Source organism: Poecilia reticulata, linkage group LG7 (assembly GCF_000633615.1).
Source record: "Poecilia reticulata strain Guanapo linkage group LG7, Guppy_female_1.0+MT, whole genome shotgun sequence".
Lineage (NCBI taxonomy): Eukaryota > Metazoa > Chordata > Actinopteri > Cyprinodontiformes > Poeciliidae > Poecilia > Poecilia reticulata.
In genome coordinates, this window is record NC_024337.1 from 17,613,757 (window position 1) to 17,628,923 (window position 15,167).

Genomic DNA, 15,167 nt, shown 5'->3' on the forward strand with positions numbered 1-15,167 from the left:
TTCTGAGTACTGTTTCTAATTTCTGCTTCTGCTAATTTATGCTTTTTGCTATGTTTCACTGTTTAACTGTTTAAACTATTTGTTTTTCTTCTACTTTTTTTCTACTTCTTATGCTTTGTTCTACTTTTTCTTGCATTTCTGCAGCAGTCATTCTGCAAATATGCATTCTCACGGCTGTTTCGCTAGAAACAGYTATTTTTCTAAAATTTTGGCATCTAAACCAGACTCACCCTTCTACAAACCGGCCCCGATTAATATTATGATTTTAAATATTAAAGAAGAAGAAAAGACAATTAGCTGGGGCTTGAGAGACGAGAAGGTAAAAACCCTTAAAAAAAMWAAACTAAACGTGATAATTACAGATGGAAGCTGTGTGACCAAATTAACTATATTTGAACAAAACACAAAAAACATCACAGAGGGCCAATCATATATTTTGAGAGGTTATGCCCTCCGGGGGAATGAGCCCCCATTCATTCTTCATGTCCTTCCGACCACYCAGTTTTTCAAAGGCCCAAAGGTGGCTGTCACACCGGACATAACAGACAGGGTAAAGGCATTGATAAATCCACCAGCCCCCTTGACTTGTTTGGAACAAATAACAGTAGGGGGAGGGCTGGTAAGTGTGAAAGGAGAAATAGTCGAGGTATGAATTTTTATATTTCTTATAATTTTCCCATATGACAGGACTTAGTTGTGATCTACAGGCAGCAAATTAACTACAGGATAACATGAAAGGCCCCATTACAGAACAATACGTGAACTCTAAAAGTACTTTTCTTTGTACTTCTGAGTTTGCTACAGTTAAGATTGGTGAAGTCTGGGAAAATGGACGTTCCAATCCGGACACTGCGGCTGAAAGAGGTATAATAGAAGCTGCAGTAGTCAATTGTTTTTTTAAACTAATAATGTTTGGAAAAAGAAAAGTAAGTGCCTAATGTCATTTGCACTCCTAAGGCAATGGCATTTAAATGTCATATATATATATAGGAACAGTTATTTTTCTAGTTGAAATAATCGTCAACTAAAACAACAATCAWTAACTGGAGTATTCAGACTCAAAAAAGGTAATTTCCTGAAAAAACAACAACATATTCAATGTAATAAGCCAAAACTGTATAAATATGTATATACAATTTTAATTTAATATAAAAACACCTTTGTCTGTAATATGTTTTACCCAAAACTCCTCAAGTGGTAAAGGCTTAGCTTCATCCAGTTCAAATTCACTAAAGGAATGCTCTATTGTTAAATTGTAGGCAATTAAATATTTATTTTGTGTTTAAAAATGGTTGAATTATCTGTTTATTTGCATCATTTAATGTATCTCTAATAAAAAGCACAAGAGATTCGTGGAAAAATCTGTAGAATGTGCCAACTTTTATCTGATTAATTGACAGTATAATCAATTTTTAAAATAATTGTCAGCTGCTGTCTTACTTACCAGCTGATGGTTGGTGGGGTTGGAATCATCATCTGGATATGGCTTTGTGACCCCCATGGCCACACAGTTGGCAAAAATAGCTAAAAGAATGAAGATATCAAAAGGCTTGGAGAACGGAGTTAAGGTTTTAACGAGAATAAATCTGCAACCCAAGACCAAAACATGTTATGTGCTTTACATGTTTGCAACAGTGGAAGAATTGTCAGCGTGACACATGGTGCAAAGCTGCGGCGCGTAAAAAGATGTTAAAGAAAAAATATATAAATGTCTCTGTGAGAAAATGTTAATATGTACGACGGCTTATTAGGACTATTTTTAATAGAAAACAAAATAGGAGTCAGTTTCCATCAAAAAATTCTGCCGAAGAAGTTTTCTAAAAAAAAAAAAAAACCCCGGAAATTTCTGAGTTTCAAAAATAAAAATTTAAAATTTGCTAAAAAGTTTTTTTAAAAAATCTCAGATTTTTTTTTATTTTTAGAAAAACTAAGAAATTTAAGAGTTTGAAAAGTTGAACATTTGCTTAAAACAACTCAGAAATTTTGAGATTAATCTCAGCCATTTTCTAGAAAAAATTGTGGAAATGTTTGTGCTTCAAAAGTTGAAAATTTGCTAGGAAAATGTTAGGAGATGTGACTTGTAGAMTTGAATCTGTGACGGTTTAACAGTTGTTTTCTGTCTGYGAGTGATGAACAAATATTCACAAGTTTTGTTTTTTTCCTGCACAGGTTTGTGAATTTGTTTTTGACCATTTGKACCAAACTGTAAGTGTAACAATTTTCTTTTACAAATGTGACCCAAATAATGGAGTTTGCATTTTGAAGTGGTTTGACTGCTGTCTTGTCTTTGTTAAAGACTCTATAATCTACAATTACAAAACTTCTAAAAGGCATAAATACTTCTGCAACAAAAACACGTTAATAAGAATTATTCATGCAAACGTGACACAAATAAAGACATGCACAGGAGGATTTAAAGGATATTTCCACTCCACCAGGGCCAGCGCTGCCATGCGGATTGGGTTGCTCAGYGTGAGGCAGCAGAGCGCTCTGGGGGCCCTCAGGGCAGACTTGTTGGCCTGCATGGCCTTCTTGGCCCCCCCGCCCCTTTTTCTGGCCGAGCCTGTTGACCCCAGGGTGTCCGATTTGCCCACATCGCCCACCGGCGGAGCATCTGTACAAAGGTAAAACAAGTGAAAGATCAGAATGACATCATAGAAAAAGATTTCTTGTTATTGCCTGATGAGRCTAAATCAAAAACTTCTGGACACAATTTAAACCATCTGGGAGTAAAAAACATCTCAGYACATTAAAATGGAGAACTCCTGTAAAACAGATTCAGTAAAAACAWCCAAGTCAAGATGGTAGTTTTTCAATTTGTCATCGTTTTTCCTTACTTTGCCACTGAAGCGTCATATTTTTTGCTTGTTTGTTGTTTTATAATTATGTAAATCAAGATAATTATCAGACAAGCTTCTTTCAGACAGACACAAATCACATTGAATTACCTTGTTGCTGAAAATGCAAAATACAAATAAGATTTTGATTTATGACAAATTAATTGTGCAGAATGTATCACTGGGTAATTTCTAATCAAGTTTCGTCTCTGAGGAGACAAAGTTGATGCTACAGTCTTAGATTCAACTATTTCTAAAAAAGCTTAAAAGTAGGATGTTTGATGGCATCCTGGACATCAGACGGTTCTTATCTAACACAATTAAGAAAAGATGTGCTTGCAGGAAAGAGATACTGAGTCCTGCAGGTCTCATATGATAAGACCAGCTGTGACCCACTTCTTTATAGGGAGCAGCATGGCACTTAGCGCAGCGCTGTCCCCAAGTAGACCCATGAACACCTGTTAGCAAAGGTGAGCTAAATTCACCTGCACTGTAAAAAAAAAAAAAAAAAACGTCTCTAATTTACGGTAAATTTACGGTTGGACTGATTTTTACCGGTGAAATTCTAATTTACGGTAAAATACAGCTGCCGATGTTTTACCGTAAATTAGAAAAGGTATTTTTTTTCTTCTTGTAAACTGTGAGTGTAAAAGGAACAAAAAGAACAAAACAAACAACAACAATAACAACAAAAAAACACTGACTTTTCTTTTTTTACACTGGGAAGTCTGTGCTTTTTTAAGAATACAAAAACATGACGATAAAGTGAGAAAATGTTACCTTTTTTTGCTCCGTCCATTTCCGCAGCTTTACAGCAGGCAGTCACCTAAAATAACGCACCATCAACTCTTTTATGTATCTGTGATGCGTAAAGGATCACAGATATATCATGGATTTTTTTCCCTTCCTGTTATTCTTCTTTACAAGAAGAAAAAACCTTGAAGAGGTTAAAAAAAATCAACGCTGGCACATTTTATAAAGTGCAAAGTTCTGCCCGCGAAAAGATAAAATTATCTCCAGCCTTTAGCAACTTGTCGCGCAAACTAAATGATATAGTTTTACTCCGGCGCGTAACGGTGAGCGCTGCAGAAGGAGAGGCGGTGGTGAGCCGGTCGGGATTAGAGAGGCTGAGCCGGTTAAAAGGATGACAGAGGAAATCTGTCAGGGCGCAGGTGGAGGAGGACGAACAAGATTCAGCAGCAAAATCACATTTATGAAGGGAAACAAAACTGTCAAGATGGAGAAGTTTGATGAAACTAGCAGAGAACAGAATGTTTGTGCAGTACACCGGAAAAGACAGCAGGGGGCGCATCTTGACAGACGACAGCAAAAATTGACAGAATGAAACGTTGCATTTAATTTTAGCTCATTGATTAGCTCTAAATTATAATCATTAATTATAAATGCAGATATAATATTTGGAATGCTTAAAAATGAGGGGTTTTATTGAATGGCAAGGCTAAAATCAGAGGTAAAGTACCTAGGAAATTATACTTTAACATATTTTACTCAAGGAAGAGTAAAAAGTATCTGTAAAAAATACTCAAAAAAAATATTTGTTAAGGCGACTTGAGTGCTGAGTAACTGATCAAAACATAAATTATTTAATATTTAAAAATTACATAATCAGACAGACAAATATATAAAATTAACTGTAAATTTTGGTATTTTAGGGATAAAAAGGACAATAACTCGTATAAATAATTACAAATAACAAATTAAGGCAGAATGCAATTTTTTTTTTCCAAAATCACTTTCTTTCAGTATTAAACTTATGAAACTTTAACAAAAACTTCAGGTCTGAGTTTGGTGAACATTTGGTTAAAACAGGTTTGATTAAGTCAAGTAAAAGTAGCGATGCTTCAAAAGTAAAGAATACAGCATAATAAAAATACTCCTAAAAGTACATTTTTCTAAAACGTTACTCCAGCACTTACTACTCAGTTCTACATAAAATTCACAACCATCAGTCACAGAAATTACAAAGAACCTATTTGTCTCCACCAAGAGTTTAAAATCTATTCATTAAAAAGTTTCCCTTATATAAATCCAGTTTGTTTGTTTGTTTTTACTTTGTACACACTTGTTCCATTTCAACACTTTTCTTTGAACAGTTTCCTGGCAGTTTTGGCTCCTGAGTGAGGATTATTGTGTCTCCAGTCGGGCATTGCCTGAGGCCAACGTTTCCCTGCTGATAGTTTCATATCTCCAGAATAAATCATACTAAGTTTTTTTTTTTGTGTGTGTTGTTTTTGTTAGATTGCCCAAAGCGATCAAACATGTCTGTGATTTTAACACAGCTGAGCTCCATGGATTTCTGTCATAAAGGAGTCAAAGAAACACATGAAAGCTTCAGTAAAGGAAAGAAAAACCTTCCCTGGTTAAAGAACGAAACATTTCCTCAACAATTATCTGGTTTTGTTAGATATATCTGGAACAAAAAAAGTTCTGCATCTTTCATTTTCAGCCTATATGGTACCAAACCTCATCAAAGTCAGCAGCATCAATACAAATAACATTAACTGTATTTTTATATTTAGTCATGAATGAGAACTGCATTCTAATGGAAGAATAACTGAAAAATGTATTTGTAATATATAATTTATCTCTGATAAATTGCAGATGAAAAAAAAGAAGTTTTCTCCTTTCCATCACTCCAAACCAATCGTATTCGTTTCATATTTTTTGTAATCGTTCCATCGTGAACTTTAACCTCAATGAGGCCTGCACGGTTTGAGATGGATTTGTTGAAACATTAACAGCAGCAAATACGGCTCAGGTAAAAATTAAGACACTTAAAATGATCAGTTTTTCTGATTTTAGTCTTTATAGGTAACTAATTTACAAGCAACTTTTCAGTAAGATATAGGAGCTTGTTACAGGTAATAATAATTAATATTTATTCTAAAAGTACTAGTTTGACTAGCATTTTATTTCACTTATAAACAATAAATTTGTCCCGTGCTACAAAAGAAATAATCTCCCAGTCGAACTAGTACTTTTAAGAATTATTTACCTTTAACAAGCTCCTATATTTTTGCTGAAAAGCTACTTGTCAGTGAGTTTTCTCTTATTTCAAGTTCACTAAAATATTTGCACTAGAAACTTGATCTAAATATTTGGTGAGACTTTCTGTTTTTGCAGTGTATAAGTTGCACAGATGTACTAAATTCTTCAAGTTTTCACATTTTGGTTTCAAATCTGTTTAATAGATAATAACAGTGTAGAAGTGTTATTTTTAAGTAATTTCAGAACTTTTATTGTGCACTCCACAAAGTAAAACAACAAATAAATGCTTTTACATCTCAAATCTTTATTACATTTTTACACAATAAATATATTCTGATAAAATAAACAATCTTTCTATACAGAGTTTACATGTGAAACATTTCATTGTTTTGGTTGTTGTTAGATAAAATCACTGGGCTGGTTGACGGTGATTGCAGCAGATAAAACAGCCGTTTAACATCAATATTGATTTTTCCTTATTGCAACACGACGTTTCACTGCGCAGAGTGAAATGATGCTGGCATAATTTGAACAGACGTTCATTAGCATCGATAGCTGACATTTACATACAGAAAACAAAACAGAGTCAGATCAAGACTTCATCATAAAACCTGCTGAGCAAACAAGATGCGACGTCACAAAACACTGAATTTGGTGCTCAAATCAGTTCAGAAAGACGATTACTTGATTTGTTTTAAATCCTTCACACGCAGCATCTTGTTAAAGTATTTATACCCTTTAACTTTTTTACTTTTCTGTTTTGTTACTAACTTAATGATTGCCGTATTTTAATAGGATTGTAAGTGATAGCAAAACATTTAACAGTGGATAGATGTTAAAAAGAAGAAAAAGGATAAATGGCTTTAAATTTTCTTTGTAAGTAAAAAAAAAAATCTGGGACATACGACAGAGAATCAGGGCTTTAGTGAGGAAAAATTGAAAATGAAAAAATAAAATTATGAGAATAAAGTCAGAATATTACCAGAATAAATTCAAAATAATACAAGAATAAAGTTATAATCCTATGAAACTTTATTTACGTAATAACGACATTATTCTTGTAATATTCTGACTTTATTCTTGTGATTTTTTATATTTTCTTATCGTGGCCCTAATGCTGTCGTATAGAAGAGCTGGTTTGATGTGATGCAGGATGCGTTAGTTTCTCTGAGCTCGAGCTACTTTTCAAAACGAATAGTCATGTATTAACGTTTGCAACATAACAGAAAGTGGAAAAAGTTGAGGTATTAATACTTTTCTCCATTAACGTCRGCGCATTAATGTAAATGTTAACGGATCTGGTTTAAATGTGAGCAGTCTGTGTGAGGAGCTCACTGATTGAAATAAAACGCTCAGTAGAACATTCTGGCATTTTCCAAACCGATTTCCTGTAAAGTTTGTTTGAATATTATTGAACAAGCTTTCTGGTGAAAAGATGTAAATGTAAATCTTTCACAGTATTTGCTTGAATAAAAAAAGGCTGCTATTTTATTTTTCCCGATGATCTGTAAAATGTTTTTTACTCATAGATCAGCTCTGTAAATATACTAAAAACTGGATCGTATTAAAATCAGCTGAATGCTCAGTAATTCAAGAAAGATGCAATATTTCTAGCATATGTCACATAAATAAATCCATAAGGAGAAGAGACTACAGGAATGACACAAAACAAACAAAACCTTCCCAAGAAGACAACATAATGTTTATCTGAAGGATTCTTACATATCAAAGTTTGTTCTTAAACACTAAATCACAACATTTTACCCTGAGGTGTTTCAACAAAGTGCATCTACTTTTCAAAGTCCTCTTAGCAGTGATGTTGCTCCGTACACTGCGGTGGGACTCACTGCGTCTGCAGAAGGTATCTAGTGAAACAATCCCTTAGTTCTCTGCTGCTGCTGCTGGTCTCCGTCCTTCGGAGGGAGCTGACTGGGGTCTTCTGTAAACGGCAAAGCTGGAGAACAGAAGAAAAAGAAACAACCAAACATGACGGATTCAAATGTAGCGGCTGTCTGCTGTTTTGTTAAATTTTGGAATCTAAATCAATAAACAATAAATTGGATCAGAAACAGTCCATGAATAAGGCTTGAAAATAAATTCACATTTTTTTATATCGGATCCGATCTCCAATTTTTTTCTCCCTTTTTTAAAAAAAAGGAAATTACTTTTATTTCAATCATCCATTCTGTGAGTTGGACGGTGGATTATTCACCAGAATAAAGTTGTACTATTCAGAGAATTATGCTATATAAATAAATTTAACATAAAAAATGCTTGGATAATTACATTTTTTTTTCTTGTCTCATAAAACTACTACTTCATTCTCCTWATGTTGCGACTTTATTCTTGTAAAACTATTATTTTGACTCCAGTGTCATATGACTTTATTCTTGTATTACCACTGTATTCTTGTAACACACAAAACAAGATGGCGGCATTTGGGGTGAGCTGACATTACTCCCAACTACGGAAACCCAAAGAGCGCATTAGTGAAAAAATAGTCTTCAAAAACCAAAAATTTGATTAATCACTCTAACCAAATATTTCTGGTGAGGAAATATTTGGTATCTGATTTAGCTCGAGGATTTAGGACTACAGCCTAAATCACACACTGGTGATTATAAAGCTTTAAAAGTTTAATAAAATGGCACCTTTAGACATTCAGTACCACAAGATGATCATTCCCTAAATCAACTCACGGTTTTGAAACTGCTGTGCTGTGTATCTAGTCAGGAGAATACCAAAGCCCTCGATGAGCGCCAGCAGGATTCCCCCCATCATTGCAGAGCCCATCATCGTTAGCGGACCACCTAAAGAAAAACACAGCAGCGCTCAGTGGTATGAATTATGGTGGCCATTGAGAGGCGACGGCTGCGTAGTTTTCTCTCACTGCGTGCTGCCAGGATGGCGCCGGTCAGGGCGCCACTTGTGATGGAGTTCCACGGATCCTCCTTTCCTCTCAGGCGGACTAAACCACAGTCAATTGTGGAGAAAAGGCCTCCCCAGACAGCAAAGCTACCTGGAAACACAAACCAGTTAGCATCAGCTAGCCTGTGTGAAAGYAAAAAATACATTTAAAAGTAAAACTAGACAAGGTTAAGCCACAAACGTCTGTAGCATTCTAGTAATTCAAATGATGAAATACTGTGAAATGATTAGAGGTGGGCAGAGTACTCAGAAATTACACTCAAGTAAGAGTAGCACTACTTCAACATAGTTTTACTCAAGTGAAAGTTAAAAGTACAGTGTAAAAGTACTTTTTTTCAAAACAGTCACTCGAGTAAATGTGATTGAGCAAATGTAACAAGTTACTACCCAACTCTGGAATGATGAATCCAAGAAAAGAGAAAACTGCTAAAAAGTTCAGGAAATGAGCAAAACAATCGTCCCTTACCTCCAATCTGAGGAGCTCTTACTCTCACTGCATTTACACTTCCTCTGAGTCTGTGTCCAACACCCTGAAATATTACAGCGATCACTTTAAACGAGCAGTCAGAGAGAAAACTACCAGGATATTATTTTTATTTTTTTACTTACAGCCGGAGCGTTTCGAAAGCCCTTCACTGCTTGGAATACGCCTCCACCGATTGCACCCATGGTGAAAGCCCCTCCACAGTCATCCACTATCCTCCAGGGGCTGCAGGGAAACAAAATCAAGATGAATGATACTGGTCATAATGGGAACAAGACAAAGACGAACAAGAGGATATTAACATTCAGTTTTGCACCAGTTTGACGCTATGAAGCTTACTGTAAATTACCTGCACTGTAAACAACCATCCTGGCCTGCAAAGGCAATCCAACCAAGATGGCTGTTAATGTTAATTCAATTGAACCGAATGGTTTTGTTCATTTCCTCCGCTGCCGTGGCTAAAACTATAGGAAGTCCACAATTATAAAATGGCACAGAAAATTGACATCATCGTTCACAACTTCTCCTTCTGTTTTCTGATTGGACCAATTGAAATTCTACCAGAGGAATCCAAGTGAATGGGAGAAATCCCAGACTGTGCTGTAAGCGAGATTTGAATTTAATAAAACAGCGCAGGAAGGCAACTGCGTTTAGTTCGCTTTAATTAAACTAGCTCGTTTGTATAAAAAAAAATCTATTTTGGTTGCAGAGGTGCAAATGAATAATCAAACTCTACTGAGGACCAAAAAAGTAAAATCTGATCCGCCTAAAAATCTAGGTCTTGGTTTGGTTGAAGTGAACTCTGGGCGATCTAATCCATGTATGAACGCCAAGCAGACTGGAGACCGCTCCAGTCTGCAGGAAGCAAACTGTAGCACAGGGCATTCTGGGTAAATACAACCAAAACAAATGTATGAGTATTATGCTAGCTGGGTCGTGGACTTTTACCAAGGACAAAAAAGAAATCCCACAGCCTCTAAAATCTGACGCTAGTCCATTTTTTACATTTTTTGTTACAAAAAATATGCTCAGTATTTTTTGTAACAAAATACTCAGCGTATTTTGTTACGCTGAGTAACTTTCTTCTTCAGAGGTTTTTGTGTCGTTTCCTTCAGTTGTTATTGACACAGCGCCACCACAGGCGAGGAGGGAAACTGGCTTTTCGGAGTTTGGTTTGTTTGACACAGTGCAGTGTGAATGTGAACTGCACCAGCTGAAAATGTAACAAATGTTGCAATTGTTGTTCCCAACCTAACTGAGTCCACTGGACTATCCGGTGTGAAAACACCCTAAAATCTACTATTCATGCATTCCTATGTTCTATTTGAAATAAAATCATATTTATATTAAAAATATAAATATAGTTTTCCAAAGAGCCTTTACAGTTTTATGTTAGGTTCCATGAAGTTTCAGCCCAGAATCATTCTTTCATTTACATTTGAGCTACTTTCCTCTTTAAATGTATCCTGCTCAGTGTAACAGAAATTAATAAAGGACATTTAGAGACAGATAAATCCTCAGTGTCAGTTGACATTAATAGCATTTCAAATCAAATGGGTTTTAATCACAGCTATGAAACAGTTTCCTAGCTTGCCAAAAAAAAAGAAGACATTTTCATTACTGTCAATCCAGCCATGGGAAAAATTTATTAAATAGCTTGTGGAGCCCCAATTTAGAAGCAATAACTCTCAGGATTAGTTTCCTGTTTACTTTATGTCTCTCGTGTTGTTGGGGAGGAATTCTTCCCCCTTCTTTTGTTCAGTTTATTTAGGTTTCCAGAGATTTATTTCTGCACAGCCGCCTGCCACACAATTTCTGTGATTGAGCCATTTAACTGTCACACTTTAGTAATTGCTGGTGTATTTGGGATTCTTGCGACGTATCTAGATTGGGAAAAGCTTGCCCTAACGGTCTGAGATTTGACTCAAGAATATTTGATATACGGAGAAGGTAATGGTCGACATTGATGGGTCTAAAACACTTACAAATATATCTGTCTTGCGCATTTTAACTTCTTCTAAAAACAGCGCTTAAAAAACATAAGCGCTTAAAAAACCAACCAAGCCTTTGACAATATGGCGATAAGTTCATGTCTTTTGGTATCTGGAAAATTCCGTTTCAAAACCTCCCGATCGACGAGCACTACGCCGTTACCTAGCAACCCTAGCATAGCCCAGCCCCGTTACCTAGCAACCCAAGTGGATCGCCAGCACTTTTGGGCAGCTGGTTTTACCGCTGYGTGGGCTGTACAAAAGCTTTAGGAAAAGACAAGTTTTATGTTGTTGACTTACCATTTAGAAAACACCTGCGGCATATTAATGCTTTTTAAAGATGKGCGTCCTTAGAAGTGGGCATGTGTTTTCAGCCATTTTCATGTGCGAGTGTAACCGTTGAGTTGGGGGCGTGGCCAGCAGCAGTCTGGATTTAAAGTGACAAGACGCAATAAAACAGCTAATTCTGAAAGTAGCTCGGAAATACGCAGAACTAACCAGACTAMAATCTCAATATTTATTTTGAAAAGTGAGGCATGTAAAGTGCCAGATGGACTTTTAGTTTTAATTTTTATAGTTCCTCTGAACTTTGCACAGTCTGAGCTTCGTGATAACTTTCTTGGACATCAACTGCTGAAAAGAATGGCAACTGTCTTTAAATTTTTTCTACTTAAATATTATTTTAAAATTAACAACTTGAAATAGTTTGGAAATTTCCTTATTTTCYTTCCCTGATTGTTGGCCAGCAACAGCTGTTTTTTAAAGGTCACTGATGATGTCTTGAAATAATACAATTTTTATAGCGCTTTTTTTGGACACTCAAAGACGCTTTAGAGTATGTCTGTCTACATTCATATGTTGCCAGAAGGAACCTGGCAAAACATCTGGTTTACAGTCACAGTCAGTCACACTAATCAGTTAAAAATATTGACTTTATTCAAAATAACTGGATGGTTTTTAGCCTTTTAAATAACAACTGTGTATTTAGTTTTTTTTTTTCATTATTATTATTATTATTATTATTATTATTATTATTATTATTATTATTAAAGTTTTCTAAGTTGCTATAGTGCATTTCTTAAAACAATTGCAAAATGTACAAATTGCAAAACCGAGTTGGTAACCTTCAAATGCAAAAAAGTCATATCTTGGTGACACAATATGCTCAAGACAGCAACAGACTATTTGCACAGCCATTTGAAATCTACAGTTACATGACACTGAGTATGTATTTTTTTTTAATTTTTACAATTTCACTGCTTATGTAYTTTGTAGTTCTAATTTGTCCACAGTATCGTACAAAAGAAAAGTATAAACTTATTTACAATGAACATAAGAAACATCCATTGGATTCAGTGATCACAGAATGTCATTATGTCAGATAGACATAAGCAAATTATAATGTTATTTAAAAAAAGCAGCTAATACAGAAGCAACCGATGCAAACAGCAACTATGTTGTGCACAAATGACTATTTGTGGCGGATGAACTAACAGTAATAAACATTTTAATTTTGCTCGGAGAAATGCACCAAATCAATRAGAAAAAACTGTAATGTATCTCAATGACTTTATTMAATTTTATCTACACTCTRCTGATTTATKGGTATAAAACCGCTTCAGTCGTAATTTCAGAGAAACATGGCATTCCGATAAAATGTTACATTTTACAATTAAAAGCACTGAGTGTGTAGAGTAGTTGCTGCTGGACAACAGCTGTTTATTTATTATCRAAGCAAACATTACATCCGTATTACAAAAACAAAGTCTGTCAACACAAAGTCTCACCAACAGAATCAATATGAAGCTAGAGCCGAACCTATAACACACATCTCATATGCTTAGCAAACAGCTAAGGACAAAAATGTATAAACTGATCTTACCAAGGCTCACGGGCATACTCCTCCATGTTTGTTGACGTCAAGCGGACACGGTGACGTAATCGATGTGCGCCGCCGGCGGCTTTCTTTTTTATTTTTTCCTAGCAGGCGGCGGTATCAACGGTTCTCTCGACAAGTAACTAGCAAATTCTTTTAATACAGGTCAGAAATAAATTACTATTAATTATTTATCTTACTTATAAGGCAGTTGTGTTTATTTTTTAGTGTATGCTGAGATAAAGACAGCGTGCTTGTTGCTTGGTGTTTTTAGCTGTTGCTACATCGTTATCCCTTCCAGGCCATGCACTTTTCTCCTTCTTGATATATATTTGCTTACTGTTGCACACAGTAGCTCTAAATGGTTAGTCTTTTAATAAATAATCAAAAAGCTAGCACGTTTAAAATGTTGCATTAGTGGTTTCTTTCACTTTGAAATACTAAAGCAGTTTAAAACTAYTTATTGTGATTTACAGTCATGTGAAGTAGTAATATAAAGTAGTGCATAATTGTGACAGAAATGGTATTTATAATAGAAAATATAAAGCTTTTGTTCACGATTGCTCAGTATTTAGCTCCAGCCATCATCCAATCACAGCTTCCTGTGCCTGTTGTGGAAAACCTCAGTTTTACTGCAGAATTGATGAGTTCAGGGYAAAACACAAGGTTTCAGTCACAGATGTGGCTTTTGCATGCAGCCCAAAATGTTACATTTTGGCCACATTTGACCAGAGGATCTTCTTGAATGTGTTTTGCCAACATGATTGGTGGCAAACGGAAGATGAGACTTTTAACTTTTCTACAAATCCAGATGTTTGGAGTGCATGGCTAGTAGTTGACTGTGAATCCTGCAGTTCYTTAGCGTTATTGTTKTAGWTTAATGCTGTTTTTACCCTTCATGTCAGCTTAGACAGATGTAATAAAATGTTATTTTATCACGTTTTCCTCATTCAGCTCAAACATAATCCTAATTGCTGTTTTTCAGAATGCCTCTTCCTCCGGCACTTATGGCCCGCTTGGCCAAGAGAGGGATTGTTAAACCAACAGATCAAGGTTTACATGGTTTTTACTTTTAGCTATTAATTATTTATTTTCCTTGYTGCCGTATAATTTGTCTCTTCTAACAAATATACTCTGATTATTTCCATCAGATGCAGATGAGGAGATTATMGCTGAAGATTACGATGACAACAATGTCGATTATGAATCCACCAGACTAGAGAACCTTCCTCCAAACTGGTACAAAGTGTTCGATCCGTCCTGGTATGTACTCATAAATTAAATTCAACTCTTYGGGAGTTTACAGAAATACCAAATTACGTYACAGATTTGTGTTGGAGTCTTTAATTAACACTTAAATAAATTATTTTCCATTTTAATCCACAGCGGTCTTCCTTACTACTGGAATGTAGAGACAGATATGGTGGCCTGGCTTTCACCAAATGACCCGACTGCAGTTATAACAAAACCTGCCAAGAAAATGAAGGGTAAAATAAAGCAGCCTCAGTTATTATTCTTTAGCTATATATCACTGCAGTCAGAAGTTTACATACTTGCTACAAAAAGCACCTGAACATGTATCATTTTAACACCTACAGAAAGTCAGCAATAAAAACTAATTAATAAATAATGTAAAGCTCAAAATAAATATGATTTATGTTTGCAAACTTTGGACTGAAACTGTTTTTTAAACCACGGGTGTCCAAAGTGCGGCCCAGAAGTCATTTGTGGCCCTTTGATTAATTTTTGTGGCCCCTGACTGCAATTCAARAACGGCTCAAATTTGTCCATCCAACACTTTCAGTAGTTTCTTTTAGGATGAGATTTTCTATGTTTGTATCTTAAACGGAAAAATGTTAAGTACAACACAAGTAATTTTTCTTGAGTTAACCTTTGTTGTATTATTATTATTRTTRTTGTTGTTGTTGTGTTATTAGTCGTATCAYAAACATCCAGCATGTTTTTACTCAAGAACAAACTTTGGCACATCCCTCCATTACATTTGGCTAAATACAGTAAAGGTTGTAAAAGAAACTTCTTTC

The 15,167-nt window shown here is 35.3% G+C and overlaps 3 protein-coding genes across 4 annotated transcripts in view; 1 reads left to right on the plus strand and 2 right to left on the minus strand.

The window, feature by feature from the left end:
• The window catches only part of cacna1fa (calcium channel, voltage-dependent, L type, alpha 1F subunit a), a 32,984-nt gene extending 29,045 nt beyond the window's left edge, over window positions 1-3,939 (minus strand). The window contains exons 1-3 of the mRNA XM_017306011.1: window positions 3,618-3,939; window positions 2,425-2,614; window positions 1,445-1,550 (exon numbers count right to left, since the gene is read on the minus strand). Of these exons, the coding sequence (XP_017161500.1) occupies window positions 1,445-1,550; window positions 2,425-2,614; window positions 3,618-3,636 (315 nt within the window). The 5' untranslated portion in view covers window positions 3,637-3,939. The remainder of the gene's footprint in view (window positions 1-1,444; window positions 1,551-2,424; window positions 2,615-3,617) is intronic.
• Window positions 3,940-6,274: 2,335 nt separating this feature from the next.
• Window positions 6,275-13,157, minus strand: LOC103467715 (translocase of inner mitochondrial membrane 17 homolog B (yeast)). Of its 2 annotated transcripts, none has more exons than XM_008414359.2 (6): window positions 13,132-13,157; window positions 9,384-9,483; window positions 9,241-9,304; window positions 8,737-8,865; window positions 8,546-8,656; window positions 6,275-7,800 (listed from the first exon to the last, which is right to left on the minus strand). In XM_008414359.2, exons 1-6 carry the CDS (start codon window positions 13,155-13,157, stop codon window positions 7,712-7,714), a joined length of 519 nt encoding a protein of 172 aa, XP_008412581.1. In that variant the 3' UTR covers window positions 6,275-7,711. The 2 variants fall into 2 exon arrangements, with proteins under 2 accessions (XP_008412581.1, XP_008412582.1); XM_008414360.2 differs by lacking the exon at window positions 13,132-13,157 and adding an exon at window positions 11,550-11,676.
• Window positions 13,158-13,180: 23 nt separating this feature from the next.
• The window catches only part of pqbp1 (polyglutamine binding protein 1), a 6,505-nt gene continuing 4,518 nt past the window's right edge, over window positions 13,181-15,167 (plus strand). Inside the window, 4 exon segments of the mRNA XM_008414361.2 lie at window positions 13,181-13,290; window positions 14,111-14,178; window positions 14,277-14,388; window positions 14,512-14,612. Of these exon segments, the coding sequence (XP_008412583.1) occupies window positions 14,112-14,178; window positions 14,277-14,388; window positions 14,512-14,612 (280 nt within the window). The 5' untranslated portion in view covers window positions 13,181-13,290; window position 14,111.